The sequence below is a fragment of the Xiphias gladius genome, chromosome 24 (genome assembly GCF_016859285.1).
Source record: "Xiphias gladius isolate SHS-SW01 ecotype Sanya breed wild chromosome 24, ASM1685928v1, whole genome shotgun sequence".
In the NCBI taxonomy this organism is placed as follows: domain Eukaryota; kingdom Metazoa; phylum Chordata; class Actinopteri; order Istiophoriformes; family Xiphiidae; genus Xiphias; species Xiphias gladius.
In genome coordinates, this window is record NC_053423.1 from 20020174 (window position 1) to 20046308 (window position 26135).

General features: G+C 41.3%; 1 protein-coding gene and 1 long non-coding RNA gene across 8 annotated transcripts in view; one reads left to right on the top strand and one right to left on the bottom strand.

The window, feature by feature from the left end:
• hivep1 (HIVEP zinc finger 1) overlaps nucleotides 1-26135 on the top strand; it is a 61135-nt gene that overhangs the window by 24260 nt on the left and 10740 nt on the right. For 5 of the 7 annotated variants that reach the window (XM_040122751.1, XM_040122749.1, XM_040122752.1 and 2 more), the window contains exon 3: nucleotides 23042-23095. In XM_040122751.1, the coding sequence (XP_039978685.1) occupies nucleotides 23042-23095 (54 nt within the window). Of the gene's footprint in view, nucleotides 1-3903; nucleotides 3937-12620; nucleotides 12754-23041; nucleotides 23096-26135 lie in introns of those variants that run through there. The other 2 variants (XM_040122754.1, XM_040122748.1) reach the window with 2 other exon arrangements.
• The window catches only part of LOC120786944, a 68505-nt gene continuing 66842 nt past the window's right edge, over nucleotides 24473-26135 (bottom strand). The window contains exon 6 of the long non-coding RNA XR_005706795.1: nucleotides 24473-24949. This is a non-coding gene — a long non-coding RNA (uncharacterized LOC120786944). The remainder of the gene's footprint in view (nucleotides 24950-26135) is intronic.

Consider the following 26135-nt stretch of genomic DNA (forward strand, 5'->3'; position numbering starts at 1 on the left):
AGTGCGTCAATGTGTGACTCAGGTTCTGATTCAGGTGTGACTTGTAAATCAAATCCAGGCATTGTTTATAACCACGATTTTATTTTCCACATGCAGCAACAGTGAGTCTCAGCAGAGTGTGCAGGTGTCGCTGCAGTTCAGTCCTAGCTTGCCTGATGGTGTCTGTGGGTGTGGGTGTTATGATCAGTACGGAGAGGAACAACAGCCTCGTCCAGCAAGTGAGCGATGAAAACCAAGACGCAGTCGATTTGTAAAGTATTCAGACCCCTTTACTTTCTTCACAATTTCTGATGTAGATTCAATTTTAAATGGATAGAACTGCCACCATTGTCCATTACTCTACATCCAATAACCCAGAATTTTATTTTTTGGTGATTTTATCAAAAATCAAAAATCAAACCTGTCATTTACAGAGTTATTCAGACCTTTTGCTGTGGCGCTCCAAGTTGCGGTCAGGTGCATCCTGTTTGCTTTAATTATCCTTGAGATGTGTCACGAACTTGATGGAAGTCCACTTGTGGCAAATTGAATCAATTGGACATAGTTTAGAAAGACACACGCCTGTGTATACAAGGTCCCACAATTCACACTGCATGTCAGGACTAAAAAAACCAAGCCACGAAATCCAAGTAACTCTAACTGTAAATGGCGAGATAGGCCCTTTTCACACCTGGCATTAAAATGCGTCTTCATTGATCTGATCACAAATGGGCAGCTCTAAGTGCGTCGGTTCACACCCGGCATCAGAATGCGTCTCCACGTGCGTCTCGAGGGGCCACTTGTGATTGGATCTCACCTCCCATGCTCTATATGCAAATGAACACGTACATCAATCCCATTTGCAAAGACCAAATGAGCTGTTTGTTTTCAACCGGCTGGAGGCAGCATTGCACTTCCCGTGTGTCGCCTGCCGGAAATTAAAGGAGGAAGAAGAAAATATAAAAACGATACAGACTGGGTCCGTTTCTTTGTGTGTTCCATACAAACCAAGTCGCCCAAGATGTTTGATGCACTGGCATACCTCTAAGGGATTTTTGAAAATTTCGGACATCGTGGAGAACGCCAGTTTACTCGAATTGTATGACGTGTATTTGTTTGCGAGTGAGTACGTACATCCGCTTACGTAGAGGACGTCAGCTGAGTAGGTGGTCCTTCAATGTGGCCAAGGACACATTCACGTACACACTGCTAAAATAATTCGGCCGCCCCGATCGCTCAGACCACCCCAAAACGTGGTCTGAGCGATCGGACCTCAATGCGTCTAGGCTGCATTCACACCTGTACTTAGAGCTGTCCACTTGTTAGCGGATGCCTTGTGGTTCATAGCCCTTCAGTAAACTAAGCTAACAAACACAAATAGAGTAGGATATTAGAGACTGTTTGACGACTTTGTAAGAAGCAGCGTCCTCATTCTACAACGTCAACAAAATCCGTCCGAAGACTCACCTGGCAGCTTGTAAGCCAAGAAGCAACTAGTGGAGGCACCAGAAACTAATGGTATCTCATTTGTTTAGTCCGTACACAAACAAATATAAAAACAGTTTGTGGTTTTGGGTGTATTTACATCATGCAACTATTTTTTTAGTGAACAACATCTGGAGCCAGTAATTTCCTGTCTTCTTGTTACAGTGAGGCTAACCACATCCTGACTCCAGCTTCAAATTGAATGCATATATGAGAGATTGGTATCGATTTTCTGTTCTCACTCTCAGAAAGAAAGCAAGTAAGCTGAATTACCCTAATGTTGAACTTTTCCTTTAATTAGCTAAGCCCTTAATAAAGAATGCCGAGCATTGACTACAGCCGCTCAAAGATGAGGATTTGTTGCTCTTCACTGTTTTTATATCTTTGTAAACTCAGTATTTCTTGGATGTCAGCTTTTGTAGACTCCAGAAAGTCGCTGTACCTGGCCATGAAATAGTCCGGGCCACCCCATAAAACCACAACTTGTCCTTTTTACACAAATGTTTTGGGGGGGTTTTTAAAATTTTTTTTTATGGATTTAACAAATAAGATATTAAATGGTGCTGGCGGGTGGATTTTGTTACCTTTGGACAGAGCCAGGCTAGCTGTTTACCCGTTTTAGTCTTAATGTGAGCTAAGCTAACCAGCTGTTGGTTGTAGCTTCATTACAGACACGAGAACGATATCAAACGTCTCATCTAACTCTAAGCAAGAAAGAAAATAATTATCATCTCTGGTTATATTATTCCATTAAGAAGAGCCTTGATTTGCCTTGATTAGAGCTGCTGCTAATGGTTATTGTCATTAGTTTGGCCCACTTCAACTTTGTCATTGGTGCAGAGTAACATACGTCATCTGTACAATGAAATGCGATGAGACTCGGGACAGTGCCGCAGGCAAAAGTAATTATACACAATTACACCTAGATAAACAATAAAGATAAATAAAGTAAAACTACTATAGATAAGGATAATACAATAGATAAAAGAACCAGGGTATGAATATAAATTGTAGCCGTTTTGATAAAGTAGAGTTATTAGATGTTATGAGTATGGAGTATATGCAGATGAAAACAGTAATACAAATAGCGAAGAGGTGAGTGATGGAATATGAACACTATTGATTAGTCAGTTATTTTCTCAGTTAATCGTTTGGGTCAATAAAGTGTCGACAAATTCTGAAAAGTTCACATTCTTCACATTCTGTGACGTGTTCAAAACGTTTTTTACATGTGACCGACAGCTCAAAACCTAAAGATACTCCGTTAAAAATGATACAAAACTGGAGCTGCAATGATTAGTCAGTGACAGAAAATTATATAAAGCAGCAAACCTTCCCATTTGAGAGGCCGGAGCCAGAGAATTTTTGGCATTCTTGCTTATTCAATTGACTTAAATGATTAATCAATGGTTGCTCAAGTATTTTCTTTCAAATAACTAATCGATTAAGTGTTTCAGCTCTAATGTATTTAATTAATTAGATGACCAAAAACCAGATTTTAGCAGCTGTATAATTTATGTGTGAATGCTTTCACGATATAAATATCACAACATGTATCATGACAGATTTTTATCATCCGCTCCTTTAAATAATCAAATCAAATCAAATCAGCATGATTTGTCATACTCAGCAACTGATGTGGAGGGGGAGCCGCGTTGAGGTCCAGGTTAACTAACTCTCTCTCTCTCTCTCTCTCTCCAGATTATCTGTCTTTCAGTGGCTTCTCCTATTAGCAGCTTCGTTAGTCTGACGGTGTTCGTTGCCTGCTTGCCCTACACAGATAGGATCAATGTACAGAACGGATAGATGTGTATTTATAGCCTCAGTGTAGGCGTGGGAGGTTGTACGCCGCCAGTAGGTTAGCGGCTAATCTGATGTTGACAGTGTGTGTGAGGGAGTTATGCGAACAGAGGAATTAGGGACCTGAGCCTCCATCCTGCTTTGTTTTGCTTTTTTTATAGAAAGAGAGCGCGCTGCTTCTCAGCTCGCTGAAGTCAGAGCTCAGGCAGGCAGGCAAGGAGGGCTTTCCCTGATTTAGAGTAGGGATTAAAAAAAAAAAAAAAAGAGGACGAGAAGGGAGGAGAAGAAAGGGGGGGGAGGAACATGAAGGGAGGGAGGAGAAAGAAGCGTGGTTGCTACACTCACAGTGTAGACACCCGGGAGAAGTGAAAGCACAGAGACAGCTGTGTGTGGAGGACAGACGGCAGCCAGACGCTCGGCTTTCTGCTCTGCAGTGGCATTTCGCTTTTCTAGTTTTCTTTTTTCCTTTTTTTTTTTTTTTTTTGCGGGAGACAGAGAGAGGCAGAGGAATGTCAGCGGTTTTTAGTTGGGAAAATGTCTGTCTGGGTCAGGAATGTCAGGTGTTCCCCCCATAAGCGTGTCTGAATCCAGGAGGGAAAGCCAGCCCGCCGGCAGCCAGCTGCTCTCGGAGAAAGTGTGGACTTTCTTTGGTTCACTTCTCCCTCCTAACAGGTATTGTGCAGCGCTGTGAGAGTTCGTCTTTGTGCTGATCAGTTTGTGTTTTATTCCTGGCTGCAGGCTTTTGTGTCAGTGTGGGCTCAGTTTCTTTGTCTGTTTCCTAGTTTGTTTTTTTTCTCTGTCAATCTCTTCCTAAACATTTTCTTTTTCTCTTATGTTAGATTACATCAAAATTTATCTTCATTTTGCTGAAGTTTGTAATCGTTCCCCTGCCTTCCTCTTTATTGTCATTTCATGGACGCTCGATCCAGCTGTGATGGGAGAAATTCATTTAAATTGATTATTCTTAGAGTTGCAACTCGGGATTACTTCATTATTGATTTATCGGTCAATCATTTTCTTCGTATTGCTTCTTTCTTTTTTTTTTTGTCAACAGTCAAAACCTAAGAGAGAAACACAAAGCATTACACACACAAAAACTTAAACGCACAAATCAGAAAACCCGCAAATTTGAGAAGCTTCAGCCATGAAATGTTTGGCATTTTTGCTTGAGGAGTGACTTAAATGATTAATCGATTATGAAAATAGCTGCACATTTAATTTTCTGTGGAACAACTAATAAATTAATGGACTAATTGTTATTTTACATTTTGAATTAAATAAAAAAGAGGCTGAATTTCGTGAAGTAAAAAAGTTTCTAAAGAGTTTTTCATCATTAAAATATAATTATTTTAATCAACACCAGCCACTGGCCCCTGCATCCTCTTTCCTGTTTCCCCTTTGAGTATCAACAGTGGTCCAAGGGTTAACAGCTCCGGCGGTTCACTTACCCCCCCCCCCCCCCAGCACCCGACTCAGTGTCTTCAGTGCCCGTCAGTGGCGGCGGAGGCGGCGGCGTGTACGTTCTCTCCCTCCTCGTCCAGCCGGCTGCGGCAGCTGACGTGCAACATGAGCGGGGAGGACAGGATAAGCCTGTGTACTGCAGCCGGGGATGAGCTAGAGGTGTTATGCAACGGCTCAGTCCAGAGATAGAGCAGAGCTGAACTCAGACACTTCTGACTTCTTCTCCTTCCACACATCATGAGATCATCAGGCTCGCTTAGCTCCACTTCCTCTCCCCCACTGGGCAGCTTCACATAAGAATAGAGGAGAAACACTATGAGGTCAGTTATGAGTGCTGGTGCGCGCACTCCCGACTGTCTGTTTAGCTGCAACACCCTTTTGTTAACTGCCTTCCTTTTGTCTTTTCTGCTGTATTTCATAACGCTCTTTTAAATGCATCTTATTAGCTCCCGTGGACGCGTCACCCTCATCTGTGTCACCTCCAGTTTCAAAGGATTTCCTCTTTGATACATTTATTCATTAAGGGTTCTTTCCGCTCACCTGTTTTTATGCACATTTTTAATTTTGCACATTTAAAAAAAAAAAAAAAGTGGAAACACCAGAAATGCAGAAACCATACATTCAAAATATCACACACATTTATGCTCGGCTGAGCCTGAAAAGTTGGCAGACCAATAAAAAACGAAATGTGACACAGTGCAATGGAAACAGACTTGGCGCATAAATCATGATGCTCATGAAGCATGTGACATATAAACGCTGACACTTCAGTTCCACTGAAGAGATGAAAAATAGTGGCAGATGTAAACATCAACAACCATCAGTGGAGAGCGATGAGGAAAATTCTAAATGAGTACATGAAACAAATATAGATGCCATTTTTCCATCACCTTTAACTGATGCTTTAACTGATGCTCTTTTGAAGTGCGTCATCTCGTTCCGCCCTCTTCTTCTTCACTTTCTTTTGCCGATTTCCTTAAATTTTGGTTCAAATTTGCGCTGCACTTGAATGGAAACTTGGCTATTGTCTTGGAGGAAAGGATACTGGTTCTAGAGATGCAACAATAAGTGAAGCAACCAATTAGTCAATCGACACAATCTTAAATCTGCAAATTTTTTGGATAATCGATTTGTGGTTTAACACATTTATCAAGAATAAATGCCATACAGTGGGATGGTTTCAGCTTCTCGAAGGTGAGAGTTTGTTGTTTTTGCTTGTTTTACATTATAATAAAACCGAATATCTTTGTTATTCAACAGGCAAAATGATGGACGGGCAGTGGGAAATTAGCCGCCATGAAATGTAATAATCATATTTTAATAAAGAAACTCTTCAGAACTTTCTGTACTTTGAGATTCAGCTTCTTTGGCGTTAAATTCATGAATTAAAATTTGTAGAGTTGAAACGATTAGTCAATTCAATAACTGACCAATTATTAATAATGCAACTATTTTGATAATCGACTGTTGTTTTGTTGTTTCCTGCTTTTGTTCATCTTACATTAAAAGTAAATTGAATATATTTGGGTTTTGGACTTTTTGTCAAACAAAACAAGCAGTTTGAAAATATTATCTTGGGGTGTAGAAACTTGCAATGGGCATTTTTCACTATATTCTGATCTTTTATCGGCCAAACAATTAAGTGAAAAGGAAAATAATTGTTAGTTGTAGCCCTGATTGGTACTGACACCGGCGTTGTGAGCATAACAGCTTGGTTTCATAAGACTCAGACATGATGTTGGTTACCACGTCCTGGTACAGTTGACTCTGATCTGATAGAAACGGAGGAGAGAGGAGTGGGCAGTGTAGGGCTGGAGGCAGGAAAGAGACGGGGAGGGAGGGAGAAAATGGGGCAGAAAACGAGGGTGATGATGATTTAAAGAAGCAGAAAAGAAGGAGGAGAACTGGAAGACAAGGTGGGGAAATTAGGGATTGAGAACATACCAGGAAGGGGAGGAGGAGGCAGATAAAAAGACAGCGAGGGAACGCCATGTCTCTCGTGCTCGGCGTAGTTATGTAACGTTACCTCCTGCCTACTGCTGATGGCAGAGGAAAGCACAGAGTAGCAGCAGTGAATGGCTCGGAGGTGGGTGGCAACAACACCACCACAGAGGAAGAAGCAGCGGCCGTGTCCATCATATCAAAGGTCAAAAAAAAGATGCTTTTACCTCCCTGTAATTCCCAGAATTCAGCCCGCTGCAGTTGGTGGGTGTTGTTCGCCAGACTGATGAAACCTGCAACATCACCAAGAATCAGGGACATGCAGTCAACATACCCGCAATAGTGTGTTATAGATTAATTTATGAATCAATTAATTGATCAGATAATCAGTAGATTAATGGATATTGAAAATAACCGTTAGTTGCAGCCCTAATATGTCATTTGGCTGACAGTTTGCAGGGTAATCAGAGTGTGCCATTTCACTCTGGCTGGTAACTGTAAGATGAGAGCCCTGTAATTGCCCCACATACAGTTTCTGGACCGTGCTGACCACCATGCAGTCTCTCAGACCTCTTTCTGTAGAACGAAAGTGACTGCTTCGGTTGGTTCTTCACTGGTTAAACCCCTAAAAAATAAAAGCTTCATTTCCTACACCGGCGTTAACGCTTCACCGGTTGACACACACAGGGCTGTCTGTTGTGCCCACCGTCGAGACATGTCCCCCTGTGTTTACACGCAGGACCGGTCATGTATGTTCAAGAGCGCGTATGTGCTAAATGAGCTATAAAAGCAGATGGTTGTCTGGCGGCATCCACCGAGCGAGAAACCAGAGAGAGCCTCAGAGCAGCTGCAGGAAAGCCCAGTGGGACTCCGCAGAGCCGGCCACCGGTCTCTCCAGGCGAGCCCATGGCACAACGAAACGACACACTGTATGACAGAATCACACTGCTATGTGTGTGGAAAGCTCCCTTTTAAAACACTGTAGCACTGTTGGATTACATCACTGAGCAGCCTCAACAGAACGGCAACCTGCGAAAGCTTCAGCTGTGATGAATCTTTACGCCTTGTTATTTAATAGTTCTGGTGAAATCGTTGCACAAAATGACTCGTGCTCGTGATATTTTTGTATTGCTCTTCCCTGAGGTCTCCTGTCAGTCAAACGTTGTGGCAAAGTGCTGCCACAACGTTTTCTGTTGACGAGCTGGAAGTGTTTATAAGTGGCTCTCTTTGCTCTTGTCGCCTGAGTTGATCTCAAAACAAACCACCAGTAGTACTACAAATCCCATCACTTCCTTTGTGGTAGAAAATGTATGCCGGTTAAAAACAGCAATTTTACTAATGAGGATCAGTTTACTCATCATTGGGAGTACTACTCGACCTGTTAAAATATTTGTATTGTATGAAAACACCTTGGGAAAACACACACAGACACGCACACACACTCCAGGTAATTATGTAAATGAGGCATTTTTCTTCTTTAAAAGGAAACAGATTAGAGGAGGATTAAAAAATGACGAAGATAAATAAGGGCAAGGTGACACATATAACACTATGGACGCACCTTTCAAATATTCAGGTGTGCTGTGGCATTTCTACTGTAAAATAAAAAAAATGACCTAAATGAATATAGATGGAGTAATCCAATAACCGTTCAAAACAGTCAAAATAAGAAAAAAGGATTTCTTTAAATGAAATCATAATGTGTTTCACGCCGTTAACATGCCTCACGTGTTTCCATGTACAACACTCCTCATACATTCACGGCGACCACAACAGCCCTCATTAACATCTCGGCTCCTCCCCTGAGGTCGTGCCGTGGCAGGCAGCGGATGGAGGAGAGAGTGATGGTTGATAGACGAGGTTAGAGCGCGCCCGTTCAATTAGATTCAGAGACACGAAAGCAACGTCTGTCAGCCGGATGAAAGTTATTGGCCAGCATCGTTTTTAGATTCCTCTGATTTGGGCTCGCGGTTGCGTCAGAGCCTCCGTCTCTGTTGTTGAGGCTTCTCCCTCAACACTTGGCAGGGGTGGAAGAAATATTCAAACCCTTTACCTTTAGTAAAAGCAACAATACATTAATGTAAACATACTCAATTACAAGTAAAAGTCCTGCAGTCAAAATCCCACGTGTTCTATATAAATATGACCTAAATGTACCTAAAGTATCAAAGTAAAAGTACTTGTTCTGCAATAAAATATCAGTATTATATTAGTAGATTATTAATACTGTGGTTGTTCAAAGTGGATGGAGTTTAAACCACTTTATAGTTTAGTCCAGGGTTTCCCAACTTAAGGGACGGGCCCTTCCAAAGGGTCACAAGATAAATCTGAGGGGTCGTGAATTGATCGATGGGAGAAGAAAGAAGAACAAACAAGGTTCTGCTACAAAAATATCTGTTCTCATTTTTGTGAGTTTTGCTCTAGTCTTTGCTTTTTGTAAAATATCAGATAGTTTGAACTTACTTGAGTAAACCATGTGAGACGTTTAGAGGTGAAATGTCTGCTAACAACTCAAAGACATCTGAAACAGGTCACAAACCAAAACAATGGGGAACCACTGGTCTAATTTTTAACAATGCATTGTATTTTATAAGCTTGTCTTTTGTTTTTCTTTGTAAAGTCTTAATTTGAAAAGTATCTAGTCACAGATAAATATAGTGGAGTAAAATGTACGATATTGACTTCTGAGCTGTAGTGGAATATAAAGTAGCATAAAATGAAAATACTCAAGTAAAGTGCATGTACCTCAAAATTGTGCTTGTAAATGTATTAACTTTCCACCCTTGACCATTAGTGAAAGTGCTGGTTTCAAACTTCCGACAGTTTACTTCTGAAAGAAGCTTAAAAGGAATCTGCTCACTTCGGAATGAACAAAAGAAACGTCCGAATGTGGCCTTTGTCTTCGTCTGAATGCATTTTTCTGTTCGCAAGTGTATGCATCAAAGTTTTAAGATGAAGCCAAGTGAGAAGAGGGTCATGATGGGAGCTCTCTGAATAGTGGAAAAAATCTCTGGGACTGAGTTTTGTTATTTATCAGCCCCTCCACATGTGGTTTTGGAGGGGTTTCAGTTTGGCATTCAGAGTATGAAGGGGTCAGCGTGGGCGGCCGGTTGTATGCAGAGGGGTTCGGAAAGTTTTGGCAACAAATGCAGTTCAATTCATGACTGTTTTGAAGCTGAATGACCGAGGATATGCATTTGTGTGTGTGTGTGTGTGTTTGCAGACATCTTTAACCTAATGGACGCCTGGCACACAGAGGGCTGGGTATTAGAGGTTACTAGCTGGATCACCTCATTTAGGCTCTGCTGCATTATCACCAGCTCAGCTGTCATTAACTCAGATGTTCCCACAGGGATGAGGCAGGGTGTCCTCCGCTGCTGTTCTCTCTTTCTGCAAACACACACACACACACACACACACACACACGCTGACATGGTGCAATGTTTGCAGAGTGATCCCTCTTCAGGTCATTTTTAAGAACGGTAGAGATTCAGAACTGAGCCATTTGAGTGAGTCAGAACTTATTTTTGTTTTCAACCCGTCAACACCACCTTTACGCTGTTGCTTCGGCCTGGCCTAATTACAGAGTACGGTGCTGATCTTCCAGTTTTTGCCTGTCAAGTATTTATCTTATGTGCAGCGGCATGACACTGCAAGAAGTGCCTGGTCACGGAGTTTGTTGTGCCTGGCCTGCGTAAATATTATCTGATATTTGGAACCTCTTTTGCGGCCAAACTGTAAAACCCTCAGATTTCCCTGTAATGATAAATCCAAAAATAAAGCAGGGGGCAGCTTCCTTTTTTCAATTCTTTTTTTTTTTTTTTTCAGATCAGAGCACAGTACAGTGAGGTTAAGCATACAGGCCGGCGTCTCTCAGGGAGACGCTTTTGTCGTTTAACATCCAGTATAATAATGTTTATGTAACGCAGCAGGCTGAGCGCCGGTTGGCAGCCCGTCTGCCCTGAGCGGGGTGGATCCCCTCCTTTAAATATCGACCCCGGCCCTTTTTAAAAGCTCACATTGAGCCCTTCCACTGACCCTGCAGCTTTACCTCAGTCGGTCGGTGTCAACATTGTCCTGTCAGTCAGTCACTTTTCACCAAACTGAGATATGTACAAATTATATATTGATCTCACAAGATCCTGCAGTTTTCCCAGCCACTTACAGACTCTTGGTTTTGCATCCACATGCAGCCTTATTTGGAGCTAAAAAGAAAAACAATTTTGCTGCTGGGTGTCTCCGTTTTCCGTGGATTCCCTCTATTAAGTTTAAGAACAGCAGTGCTTTGCCGTTTTTAAGACGAAGCAAGGGAAACTTTATTTATACAGGACATTTAATTTGCTTTACATTAAATCAAGTCAAATTTTGATCAAATCAAATTTAACATTATTATTATAAGAAGGAAATCCATTTGTCAGGTGTGAAAAGTACAAGTAACAAGGAAATAAAAGGGGGGAGGTGCATGTTACAATTAAAATCTTAAATCCACCTCCATTCAAAAATGTGTTTGTCCTTATTGTTACTACTGTTGGATATTTGAGCTTCACTCTGCTTCTTGATCTTACGGATGCTAATTTCAGCTGAACATCAGTCCAAAACCCCGAAAATATTCAGTTTACTGTCAAATATGAGATAATATCGAGAAGCTGGAATCAGTTACTGTCAAAATAGCTGCAGATTAATTTTCTCTCAGTTGATTAATTGACAAACTTCAGTGAAGTAGGAGACGTCTTGTTATCCAGCAGTTAAACATTATGAATTATAATTCAAAGCAGAATATCTTTTAGTATCTTAAAATATGCCTGGGGCAATCTTTAAATGTTGAATGTTGCCTAAACACCAGGCATTTGTGCTAAAACGTTGCCTGAATACAACAGTCTAAATTTTTTAAATTCAATCAGGAACTACTGATCAGAGAATAACAAGATTATGAAAACGACCAGAGATGCAATGCCAAGCAAAGTCTTTTGATACGTGTGAAAAACATGTCTGAAGGGGATCTTTAAGGAGACTCTGTCATATAAATTACACAAAAAGGAAACTGTAACTATACAACTGCTAACATGTAACCTCACTATTGAAAAAAGGAACTGAAAAATAAGCTGCAGGATCCGAGTTGGAGGTTAAAAAAAAAATAAAGTAGTCCTCTGGTAAACACCTCTGAGTCTTTTCTCACCCAGTGAATGAGCTGTTGGGCAACCAGTAGTTGGCAGGGCGCGTTAAATTCCTCCCCCTCAAACGCAAACCAAAAGAGGGAGGGAGAAGGAGAGAAGGATCCCCTTGAGGGTGCCAAAACCGGTTTAAGTGACGTCACCCAGCCTGCTCTGTTTGGGCAGGCTCTCCCAACCCCCCACCACACCACCCCACCCCCTTCTCTCTTCCTGGGCCTTACAGGAATTCCCCTGCTCGTCACATCATTCTGAGGAAACTGCCGGCTACGCCCCGCACCGCTGCAGAGCCACAGCTGATACGGTGGAAAAACAGACTTGTGACGGCTTGTGTTTTGACACAGGAGTACGGCTGCACTTGTTGTTATTTCTCAAGCCGGCCCCGAACAAAGCGAGTCGCTGAGTGTTTGTTCCATGAAACATCTGTAGAGTCCCGGGTAAGAAGTGAAAGTTTTGTCCTTTAGACTATTTTAAAACACCGACCAACAAGCACAGAGAGATGCTGCATTATTTTTTTTGTCATGAAGTGACTGCCTGTCCTGACCTGAATTGGACTCGGACGTCAGAGATGTGTGTGTGCGCCCGCGCGCATGTGTGTGTGAGAATCTTCAGCTCCGCTTTTGTTTTGTTTTGTTTTTTCTTTTTTGTGTCTGGGCTGCAGAGATTTGAGTGCCGTGCAAAGCGACATGTCCGCTCTCGTCTGACTGAGCGAGACAGCTCTCGTCAACGTGAACGGGCACAGACAGGAAGCAGTCAGCGTACTGTCACTCACCCGTGGCACCACGGTAACCAACAACAAGTTGGCAGTGGGACAGTCGAACATGAGGATCCACCCTGTTTTGAATGTTTGTGGGGTTTTTTTTAAATTCTTTTCTGCCCTGCGGGACATCATGCAGCGCTATAGAAAACGGACTGATGTGTAAGTCCTGATTTTGTTCTGTCTTGAAGTTTGATTTGTTAATTATTATCGTAAAGCTCTCCTTTCCCAGTAACAGCGTGACATGCAAACCTCTCTTAAGTAAATGTCGTATCTATTAGGAGCTTAACTCTTGTGCACAGAAGCAAGTAAACCTGGGCAACGTATTTAATTAACATCAGGGCTGCAACTAACAATTATTTTCATTATCTTTTAGCATGCAAAAGATTTTCGCAATTATTTGATTGTTTGGTATATAAAATGTCAGAAAACAGTGAAAACTGCCTCACTACATTTTGGGGGGGGGGGCGCTACGAAATCCACCTACTGGCAGCTCTACAACGCAGTAATTAACATGTATCCACATCAAAATGACAGCTTGCTACTCTGTGGCTCAAGCGTCCGACTGCTTCTTTCCTGGCAACCGCTGCTGATCAGGAAAGTCCGACAAACAAACAAGACATAATGTGTGAATTGGTGATCTTTAGAGGTGCTGGTAGAAAGATTTTTTTTTTTTTTTTAAACCTTTGGACAGAGCTAAGATGGATGTTTCCAGTCTGTATGCTAAGCTAAGCTAAGCTAACCAGCTGCTGGCTGTCGCTTCATATTCAACGTACAGACCCGAGCGTGACATCAGTCTTCTCGTAAGTAAGTGATTAAGGCGTTCTTATTTTTCATATGTTATAAGACGATCTCTTCATCTTCTTGATCTTAAAAAAAAAAAAGAAAAAAAGTTTGCAACACAGTCTCTCCACTCAGCAGCTTTTGATCACATCACATGATCTTCATCAGCAGATAGGGTTTGCCCATAGAATGATGATCACAAAACACAGTAAAGGTCTTTAAAAGCCTAAGGTGCATGGGAACCCCCCCCCCCAACCCACCAACCACTTCTCCTTCCTGGACTGACGCACAGGGCTCAGTAACTGTACGTTTGCAAAATATTTTTTTCGAACGAAACCTGCTTCCTGTCCCATGAGGCCCGTGGAAGCCACCACCAACTGGCCACCGGTTGCTGAGCAGAGTAAAGTTGGGGGGGGGGGTCAAGACACTGACTGGATGGAGTTTGATGTGTGGTTTGTTTTAGTTCCAGTTTTTTTAGCCTCCGCAGAGAAAGAAGTGGGTGTTTGTGTACAGTCGATCACTGTTTCACGTCTTATCTGAAACGGTTAGGCTGACGCTGACAGAAACCAAAAGTGAAAAGTTGCTCAGAGTTTAGTTAGGACTTCCCTTTACAGAACAGCAGCTCAGTGTTAGAGCTGAGACAATCGGGTGAAAACGAACTGATCAGTAAATTAGCCAATCCTCAGAAAATGAATCGTCAATTCTTTTGATAACCGATTAATCGTAATCAAAACGTATTAAGTCATTTATCATGAATAAATTATAAACATTTAATGGTTTCAGCTTCTCAAATGTGACAATTTGCTACTTTTATTAATAGAAATAATCTGTAACAAACAAATAATAATAAAAAACAATTTTGGGCTCTTGTATTTTTGATGGGCATTTCTCACCTGTTGATGAGACAATCGGGAGACCATAATGAAAATAATTTCAAAACCTCTCAGATTGAATTTGTAAGCCCCAGGTTGGGAACCACTGGGTTGAACGATCAGTAATCGATAATGTAAATAGTCATTAGCTGCAGATTCTATTCTTGCAATTTACCTCACTACGTACTCTCCTACATACACAAGACAGGCTTGACACGCTTCACAGGCTTCACACCTGACCTCATTTGTGACTGCGAGGGAAGGAAATCATTATTTCCCGTTTCTTGGTTCTGTGTTTCTGTATTGCGTTTGAAAGTCGAGCTGTTGCTCGTCTATTTTGGTGCAGGAAGATTTTTTTTTTGTGGGAAGGTTAAATGGGTACCTGGGCTGAAAAAGATGGTGGTAGAGGTAATATTCACATTCGTGTTCGTCTCCGCCTGCACTATTAAGCCCCCTACACACGAGCGCGAACACACACGCTTTTCTACCCACCCAGTAGATTTCTCGTTATATCAATTTTTTTTTTTTCCCACGCAGCCCCAATAATCAGTGGCCTCCAGTCTGCTGCTTCTCCCACCTACAGTTTCCTGCGGGGGCAGCGCTACTGTACAGATACCGCGCCAAACGAACGTCTCTGTCTGTGTGCATGTGCAAGAGGGAGAGTGTGATCAATATTTCATCTGTTGACTGGGTGTTTGAAGCTTTGTCACGAGTTATTGGGAGGATGGAGTAATAACTTCTCCTCTAATTATTGTTATTATCGTAGAAAATGGGACAGGTAACTCGGACAGGTAAATCCTCATCTCCGCATTGCTCGTGTGTATGTGTGTGTGTGTGTGTGTGTGTGTGTGTGTGTTGCTATGTTTACAAGATGTTGCGTCTCTTCCCTTTATAGCCATACATTATAAAAAGGTGCTTGCCCAAAACTGTAGTTAAGGCTGTATTTTTTAACTCATACCTGCCCCGGCTCTGTCATTTCCATTCAGCTGTTTCATGCTGCGTACAAACAATCTCTCCCCAGCGGAGGGTGAAGCTTGACTGCAGCCTCCCTCTCATCGTGGGATGTTTAGCAGTCAGCGGCTGATCTCCAGGCTGCAGAGAAAGCAGGACTCACTTCAGTGCTTTGTTTTATGCCGGTATCATTTTGTTTTTGTTTTTGTTTTTTTCTAAATTTTTGATTCTAGGGCAGATACACGATACCTGGGTTTCTGGAATTTAAGAGTATTTTTTTCAACACCTTACTTTAATTTAATGTTTTTTCTATATGTTTCATTTAACAAAACAATTTAAAGTTCAGAAATGTTCAATTTTGTCTGAACATAAGCAGCTACATTAGAACTTGTCAGTTTAAAATTGGCAAAATTTTAATTTAAATCAGGAACTCAGATTACCAAACAGGTAAAAAGGATTACGAATCTCATATTCAATGCCAGTTTTTGGTACTTGACAGTTGTCAATACTTGTTATGGACGAGGGTTGCAACTTATTATTTTTTTTAATTAATTGAGTAATAGTTTAGTCAATAAATATTGAAAAACACCCGTCACAACTTCCCGGAGTCCAAGGGGCTGGTCAACCAAGTCTCCAAAACCTGAAGATACTTAATTTACAATGATATAGAACAGAGAGAAGAAACTCGAACCAGCAAATATTTGGATTCTTTCTTTTATAAAAGACGATTAATTGATTATCAGAATTGCTGACACTTAGTTGTCTGTCTATTAGTTAATTGCTGAAGCACTACTGCAAACACTTTGCACCTGGCACCAAATAAATATGGAGGCTCGATGCCCAGCTCTCTCTCTACCTCTTCAACCCCTCCCTCGTCTCCATCTTTCATCGTCCCATCTTCCCGTCTGTCTCCGTCCTCTTCGAGTCGCTTAGACTTGACAGAGCGAACCACTCCAGCCTTCAGTCCGGCTAACATGTGGAAGGGGAGGGAGGGGACTGCTTTACGCTTCGCACTAAGCTGGCTGATGATGACAGACTGCAGGGAAATGTGACACACTCGGTTAATGGGGGGGGGGAGATTCCTCTGCTCTGCATCGGCGTCCGTCCACGATCACTCAGGGAGAAATCGGTGTGCTTCCTGTAACAGTCTCTTTTGTGAGTCTCTCAGTCTCAGCTAGGACTGACTCATCTCCCTTGAGGCCAATGGGAGTCTCCTTTGTATGTGTCCGATGCTGACAACTAACCCTCATGTCCATTTACTGCATGGGTCAGCTGCTGAAGCGGAGATAAGATCAACAAATTTCCCTTAGAAGTTACAGGGAGTTCTGAGTAACGAGTGAATCTCCCGGCTTTTACGACTCTCAGAGGAGGAGATGCCCCTGTTTAATAACAGCGTTATTCTCATATGAAGCCTGATTGCAGTCTTTCAGTAAGTGACTTGGATTCACTGTCAAAGAAAAAAAAAAAAAAATTGCCTCCACATCTGTTATATAAAACTGTAATTGCATGAAAAAACAAATTGGTTGTTTATCAAAGTTAACACAGCTCAGGATTTGGCCACAAACCGCTTTCTTTCCTACAGCTGGTGTAGCTGGCAAGCTCTCAGCCTGTCTGTCTATTTATCCTGCTCTGATGAGAGTTAACAAATTTAAAACAGTGCTAGGAAGAGCCATGCTGCCACTAACCATTATTTTTGTTAATCTGACAAATGCCTGGTCGATTAATCATTTCATTGGGTCTATAAAATGTCAGAAAATGTCAAAAAAATCATCACAATTTCCCAGAGCTGATATTATGTCTTCAGTTGCTCGATTTGAAAAACACATCCCAAAATGTTTTGATCCCAAAAACATCAAATTTACTATCAAACAGAGAAGAGTCTTCACATTTAACAGCTGAACAAACAGATTTTTGCTGGAAAAATAATTTAAGTAATTCATCATCGTATCAAAATTTTTGGAGAAGAATTTTCTGTCAGTTAACTAACCAATTACCTGACTACATGTTTCCACTCTAATATAGAATATTTAGTCCTATCAACAGCTTTTAAGTGTCCAGCTCCCCATTTTGTCTCATTTGCTGAGTTGGAACATTTTCATGAACGATTAATTTGCCAATTTGTCAATTAATTGATTGATTGGTCTAGAAAATCACCCCCAGTGCATGATAAGATCTCTTCAGATTGCTTTTGTTTGCGCAATAGTTAAAACCCCAAAGAGATTCAGTTCATTATTATATCAGACAAAGAAAAGTAGGAAATCTCTACATTTTAGACGCTGGAACCAGCAGATTTTTGGCATTTTTGCTTGAAAAACAACCCAAAAAATAAATAGTCACATCAAAATATGTGCAGATCAATTTTCTGTTGCTTAACTAACCGATTACCTGACTTAGAGTTTCCATTTAAACCGGGCTGCAACTAGCGTCTGTTTTCATTATCAATTAATCTGCCGATTATTTAATCGATCTTCCAGTTAATTGTTTGGTCTGTAAAATGTCAGAAAACGGTGGAAAATGCCCGGTGAAATTGTTATTCAAATAGTTTTTCCTTTTTTTTTTTTCTAATATATTAACGATCACATAAGACAAAGAAAAGCAGCAAATCGTCACAATTAAGACACCACAGCAAGGGAATGTTTACGATTAAAAATGACTCAAACAATTAATAAATGGTCAAAACATTGTAGTTGTGGATTAAAATCTTCTGTTGATCAACTAATGGATTAATCAACTAATCTTTTCAATTACGTTCAGGTGTTTACTGTCTGTTTTTGTTGAGTTTGAAAATGTCCTTAGTGACATCAGCCTGTGTGTGTGTGTGTGTGTGTGTGTGTTTGCACATGGCTGGGTGGGTACAACAGGCTGGTGGAGGTGCTAGAGTTACATAATCTCCATCTCCCTCCTGCACAGTGAAAGGGAAGAACGGGGCAGCTGCCGACTCCCATCTCGTCATCTTCAGCCTGCTGAGGCATCTCTCTCCTTCCTCTCCTATTTCTTCTCCTCTCTCCCTTTTTTCTTTCCTTCTCCTCTTCTCCTCCTTTTCCTCTCCAATCCCCCTGTCCTAGTTCTCTCTGCTTTCTTTTTTTGCCTCTCCTCTTCCTCTCCTATCCTATTTTCTTCTTCTCCCTATCCTCCCCTCGCCCTTCACCGCTCTTCTCCTCTCCTGTTTTCTTCCTCGCCTTATCCTCTCCTCTTCCTCTGTTCTCCTTCTCTCATCGCCTCTCTTCTTCCTCTCCTTAACTTTCCTTCTCTCTTCTTCTCCTCCCTTCTACCTCCTCCACTTTCTTCCCCCCGTCTCCTTCTACTCTCGCTCTTCTATTTTCTTGCCCTCCTCTCCTAACCGGTTTTATATTCTACGCTGTGAAGTGCACCCTTCCCTCTGTCCCCAGACATCAGCCTGCAATCATCCACACATCAAACCCATCTGAACAGTTGTATCAGAAGGTTCCATCAAAACAGAGCACGAGCCTGCTCCACACTAACGGGAAAATGACTTTAACACTTACACTGCAGTTTGTCCTATAACATGAAATATCTCGCTATTCACTGACCTACTGCGGATCTTGTCATTCCTGCTGGTGGACGCCCGTCTGCCCACACACTGTGGTCGACTGGCATTGTTCTGGCTTGTTGCTGGCATACTGGCGTACTGCTGCGCATACTGATGACACCTCAACCCTCACAGATGCTGTTTTTGCACAAACAACCAGTCTTTCCCCCCCCTCCCCAAGCACACATCTTTGAGGCTCGCAGGAAAAGCTGAAGCCAGGCCACCGGGGCCATCCGAAACACGTGAACGCTGTGCATATGGCTGCCATGAAAAGCTGCCACTATGCCGTTGATGGCCGCCATTTGGCACGGTGAGGCCCAGCAGGGCAGGCTGTTGAGCAAAATATGAATGCGTTACAAGCTGGCAGTGAGGGAAGGAGGGTCTGTGGAGCCTGGTTGGTTGGTTATTTGTTGACCAGCAAGCAGAGGGGGCTCTTGGGGGGAATCCCGGGCCAGAAAGATGCAGTTGTGCTGCTGCTCGATTTGGGCTGAAGTTGCCGGTCTTGCTGCAATGTAACATTATTGTTCATTAAACAGGCAGGGATCCATCTCCACACAAAAGTTTTGTTTATTAGGTCCATTTCCCAGAGGTGAGTTGGTGATGTAGCTCATTAGCATTTGTTTTGATCTGCAGCTATTTGCTGATTATTATCTATCAAACGCCTTAATGAAGCTTGGATGGGTTTCACCCACTGAGCAACCCCCTGGCCATAGCTGATCGGTTGTAAACTCACATCGGGTGGGCTATGGGATTCGAGAGTGCGCACGTTTCGTGTGCCGTGACGTCGCTTTGGCCCCTCGGGGCACAAGCAATCACATCACTCAACCTCAGATGGTGCTGAGAGAGGAGTGGGCAGTAAATGCGGGGCGGGGGGGGGTCAACTAAAGATTCCTGGTTGTCATGACAGCGACCAGCGAGGAGACTGACTCCCTCGCCCATAAGCTCCTGCCTAATGGACATGCACCCTCCCACTCTGGCCCCACCCCACCTGATCCTCATATATCCTTAGATATCACATTGCATAAATCACAGCTCACGAGACGGCCACCTTGAGACTGAACCGTGATCTGCATTTCCCCCTCCATCCTGTTGTCTCTGTTTGACGGACTGTTCTCAAACAAGAGCGTATTAGCAGACTTATTTCGGGGGGGGGGGGGGCTGTCAGGTAGATAAAGCGGGAAAGATAACTTAACAAGTAGTACATCCTTTTAACAGCATGTAATAGTTGTCAGATGTAGATCAACCTCTTTTGTGACCTGAGTAAGATGTAATACCAAATGTTTGAGTAACGTTAGCAGAGTGTATTGATTCATTATTAAAGTCAGTCAGATGCTGCGCACGCCTTTTACTTCAGCAAGTAGCTCAATGTGCTTTTTCAGAGCCTTGGTAAATTTCTGTGTCATTTATCGGTTGGAAGGCGCTTTAAACAGAGTTGTGACAGAGACTGTGACTTGTCTGCAGTTTTTACAGTACAGAAATCTGAGGTAGGAGTTTGAACATCCTACAAATGATGAATTTTCTCTGTTTCGTTTAACACCGCACTTGTAAACAGTTTAGTTATAACTGGAGCCTTATGCGTTTAACTGTTTTTTTTCCTCCCTGTCTTCGAATTTCATGGACATGTTCCACAACGTGCTCTGGTTTTCATCACCGGCAACGTGCAACATTTGTGTACATTCCTTTTATTGTTTTCCCGTGGTTACAGAACGGTTACGCAGATTTCAGATGGCAATGTGAATGTCTCGAAGCCCCATAATGAAACATGTAACCATCGACCCGGACCCCCTCGGCAACCCCAACAGCCATAATGAGGGAAATATGAACGACCCTGTAATCATTCCCTGCTGTCTTAATAACTCAGGAACTGTGGATGGAAAATTTTTTTTTTTGTCCCTTTTTGAGGTAAGGCCGCCTTGTCCCTTTCCACTCATTTGGGCTGGTGTTTCTTGTTCTTTTTCCGTGCCTCAGAGCTCAACTTCATGGGTGTCATTCAGCATGTGGGGTTTTGTCTGTGGCTTGTTATGTAAGAAATGTAATCTGATCTAAAATAGCTTACACTCTGGTCTCCTACCATATACAACCACTAATAAGATTTTTGTTGGGCAGTAATCGCCTATGCCTCGGTTTGCCAGTGCGGTCTAATACAAGACATATGTATCAAGCCGTGCAGACAATTAAGCTCGCGAGAATCTACCTCCAAAGCTTCTTACCACTAAAATAAGCATTTATTATCTCAAATTGGTTTTCAGCAACATAGCCATTTACTTCAGCAAGCCGCGAGGTTGAGCCGTGGTAACCACGACTCTAGGGGAAGCTTCGGGATCCTCTCTGTTTGGAGAAACACCATGCCGGTGTTGCTGCCAGGAAAACACAGCCCACCTGATTTCTTTGTTGGATGGCGAGGGTGTTCACATGGTCATTTATATGTAAATAGACCAGAGACAAAAACACACACCCCGCTCTTCCCTCTCCATCTACCTTTCTGTCAAAGACCTGCACATAAACGAACACTCTGCCCTCTCCTCATGTGCCTCGGTTGCTGTGTTTCTGCTGGCAGGGTGCCTTTGTTTTGCTCCACGGCCGCACAGGGGTGGGGAAGCATTATGTAATCTGTGGCATGTGCCTGGGATATAGACAAACAGAGAGAGAGAGATGGAGAAGGGTGTGACTATAGAAAAAAGCACACAGATGATGACATAATCTACTGACCTCCTCTTTGGCCCCCTCGCATCCAACCCCCTCCACCGAGTATTCCCGGCATGGCGCTCTGATTTGGGGAACCACTGAAAAACATCCTCTTTCACCCTCGATTAACTTTTGTGCAATCTAAGACAAAATAGTTAGCAATGGACCTCAATGACTTCTCTTGCACTCTACTGTCATGTGCAGGGCACAGAAGCCACAGAGGGTTTTTCCATCCACTTTCCATGGTCATGGGAGGCAGAAACATGCTGCAATAGTGCCAGGCTTCTCTAAAAATCACCTATTTTCCTCTGTGGTTAATGCGAGCGTGCTGCATCGGCACTTAACAAAACAAACATACAATTCAGCATAAATGAAGAGTAAAGTTTCCAATATTAAATGAATGAGTAATAAACATTCACTATGGTGTAAGTGGAGTAATTTCTTTTTAAAAGAAATTCATCTGGAAGTCAATAATAAACTCAACACAACTAATTGAACTAACTAAAGTAACAGTCTCAGATTTGTCCTTATTTTTCCTGTAATTAAAAACCAAACTACTTGGATCTTTCCAGGAGAGAAATTATTAGGAAATAGCAGACATGAAAAATAGAGCATTGCCAAAATGTCTCGTGGTGAGCACAGCCAGAAAATATTTCACATAATAGAAAAGAAAAACGGGGAGAATCACAAAGTAGCTGCTGATGGTGGCTGCACCAGAGTTCCTCAAAGTAATGGGAAAAACAAAACTAGAGCTTGCATTTTAAACTAAGTTATTACTATTTGTCTACTCTGATTTTCACCAAGATTTTGTGGTTATTAGTTTTTGCAAACCTTTTGTATTAAGTTTAAACTGATTGACATATTTAAAATAAAAAATAATGAGCCCAGGAGATGTAATTACAGACTGACGATGCTTCCTCCCTCCCACAGAACTGCGGTAGTGCCCCTGCAGGAGCAGAAAAAACGGAGGGTTTTCCTCGCTCTCTCTCTGCCTCTATTCCTGTGTATAACCCATTCACGTCACGTTGAGCCAGCATATATAATTAATATTGATTACAGTAACACGCAGTCAGCAATGTGTCACCTCCCACGCAGCGGCATGGTTCACACAGAAACAGGTTCTTCACCTGCTGGATTGTGGGTGATGATTTTGACATATAGAAGGTCTGAGTGGAATTAATTCGTCTTCCCTGAGGGGTGTAAGTGGCATTTGAATATGCAAATTGATCTGTGGGTTAGATCTTGTTGTGATAATGAGCAAGAACCGACCATATTGACTAGTCTGCAAACTTAACCTGTTTATCATACATGCTCATGCTGTTATTTCTATAAGCAGGTGTGCTTGTTTGGTTGTGTTACTGCGTGTGCGCACCGGCTCACCCCCTTCGTGATTACACTAGTTTCCATAATGGAATAGTGCACTCTCTCGGCTATGGAAGAATATCTGTTTCTCATTTGAGAGACTTTCATCCAGCTACAGTTGTGTGGGAAGCATCCCCAGTATCATTAGTTACATTCTGCACTGCCTTCACTGTGGAGCCGGGATTCTGTGTGCATCTGTGCAGTGCTGTTCTCTGCACTGAAAATGGTTTCTGGTTTTGTGTTACAGATAAAATCGAAGAGGCACAGAAAGAGCTTAAAGACCCCAAAGGCCCACAGAAAGGTAAGAGATCACTTATCAGGACTTTGGATTTATTGTTAAAATGAAATGCGAGGCATGTTTTTCTCTTTCATTTTAAGCTTCTAAGAGCGTTCTAGTTTTCTAATTCACCATCTGGTAATTTAAAGAGAGAGAAATAGATTTAAACGTAATTCACTGGTCTGGTCATATGATTGCAGTTTTGGTTTATCAGAATCATCCTTTATTTCATTGTAATTTAATTTCAATCCATGACTGATTTATTTATGTCCTTCAAGGACATAATAATTACACGTAAGTGGAGTTAATAATAATATTTGGTTGCTAGTTGTTACAATAGCAGTTGCTGTTTAGCATCTGGATTTTTGATGCAGCCATCATACTTAATGTTTCTGCTTCGGTAAAACTTTGGCATCTATATTCCTTAGCAGGATTTTATATTATTGGTTACACAAAGTGTGTTTTTAATATCTTGTTTCAGCAGTGACATTACTTAATCATTTTAAAGCCACGTCTTGTGACACACTGAAGGCAGTTAGATATGTTACAAATGTTTCCTCACCTTTTAATTTGGCACATATACACTAATCTTCACATACTGAGAACACTGTGCATTGCAGTATAAGTACAGTAACGGCATTATTACACACATGAAGAGCGTTTTTTTTTTCTTCTTTTTTTTTTTTGATAAGTGGGTTGTTACGTAACTACATTCAAATAGAAAAGCCAGTTTGGTTGAACCGAGGCAGCTTCATGGTGTCTTTTCAAGCTGTGACTGAGAATTAATCGGCTGAGCTCACCCCATCAAACAACACTGTCCTTTTGAAAAAACAAAACAAAACACCCAGCTTATTTACAGGACATGCAAGCTTTGTATTGTATCAGCCACTGTAAATGAGAAATCTTGGGTGGAGACACTAAATAGAAACAGAGTATAAATAAGAACATCTCAATCCCCCTCTCAAAGTACAGCAGGTACTGATGTCCCTGCCTGCCACTTAACAGTTAATCCCTTTGCCAACTACTTTTAAAAAGAAGTTAATTCTGTCAGGAGTCTTTTCACTGGATCGCTGAGGAATCGTCTGTATTTTATATTAAACATCATATGTTCATACAGTGGAATAATTATGGAATTTAAAATGTGAGATCATTTACAGGGGAGGAATATAATATCAAGTTTAGCTGCTGGTTGATGGAAATTTCTGATTAATTTCATTTTTTATCTGAAAGCAGCCTTAACAGCTTCTTCTAATAATAAATTGTTCCATCTGAAGATAGACACTGACAAATGTTGTTTGTTTATAAAGCACTTTTTATGATGGAAAACTTGTGGTGAAGTCATGGAATCTCTTTTACAGATTTGTCCTAACAGTGGGTAGGAAGAACTAATCCTTTTCCCATGTCTTTCAGCGTCTTATTAGAATGGGTTATTTTAGAAAAAGGAGAGGGTTTGTTTAGAGAGCATGTTATATTCGTTGTGTGCTGCTTTAAAGCGTCACTGGTTGCATGTTTGCATAGAGAACATCTTAACTTGTCGTGTCTTAACCTATGTAAAGACCAGGCATTCCTCAATCTAATTATGCCAGAGGCCTTGAAGGAACCCTGACCTCATCTTGGGAAATACCTACACAAGCCAGGAAACTGTGACCTGGCACTGCTAATCTTACGCAACATGTGCTTTAAAAACACTTGCCTGAATCATCATTGCAGAACCAACATTACAAATTACTGAACACTGCGGTATGGGTGCGCCCTTTTGAAAGCAGAACTGTATTATTATTGGAATGCATTCTTGAAAGCATGTACATTGAGTTTCATTCAGTCTTGCACTTGTTTGTTACATCTCCGGATCAGCCAAGCCTACACAGGTCGACATATCTGAAAAACAAGAAATTGAAATTATCGTTTACTTATGTAAGTAATGAAGCGTGGGCCTCTGTGGTATTAGTCACACAGCAAATAACTAAAAGGATGGATGAGGTGTCTAAATTATAGATTATGTCCTATCTAACTTCAACATTGATAAAACCAATGTAAATACAGAGTAAAGGCTTTTAGCTTAATGAAAGCTTTTAAGAAAATAAATGTGGATGGTTATGATCTTTAATTTATAACATTTAAATAGCTGTTGAGTACAATATTTTGTTATATAACAGCCTTGAATGTTATATATCAGTATATATGGAACTATAATTAAAATGTTACAATTATACACATGTTCTTTGTTCAGTTCAAATGAGAATGTTAGTTGTGATTGAGCCTAAAAGCCGTGTTCAGCAGTGTAATACCCTCAACAGTCAATGCAGTTTGCACAGCCTATTTGGCCGTGGAATTAATATTAAACATAGTTTTTTTTCATTTTTCACAATAGTGAGGCATAAAAAAAAAAGAAAGTATAATTAGAGGGTACTGCATATATAATAATTGAAAATACTGTAGAAAATGAAACTATACCTGCTTTTTTTGGTCTAAGAAAGAAATATAATGTCATGTCCTCATTTTGTCCACGGGTTTCGCTTACAAAAAAAGGTTATAAAACAACTGTGACTAATAAATGTAATGTATAGTAATAGGAGTAGATAATTGATCGGTTGATGCTAACCAATGGATGCAAAATGTCTGAGCTAAAATCGCATGTTGTTTATTCATCACTGGGAAGAAAAACTGTACCCATTGTTTTCCAGCATTTGCTAAACTGTTGACACAAATAAGGAATGAAAATTCAATTAAATATTACTTATGTTTAAATGAGTTATATAATTGACTTTTCAAAAAAAGACTAGACCAGTTGTCATAGCTGTGGGTATTGGTGGGCTCTCTCTTATCCACTCTCATAGGCACTCTATTTTTAAAATAAACAACTACATGGCTAAAAAATTCAAATCCCTAAATCAAATACAACATGACAGAATTATCCAACTCTCTTAATTTTCATTTAAGTGTTATTAATTTTATAAGCCAATAAGGACATTTCAACCATTCAGCAGATGAAATAGAATTTATTTTTCTCAGCAGGGACTTTTGTGTTCACTCTGCCCATATGGGAGAGTGGTGGGAAAAGTTT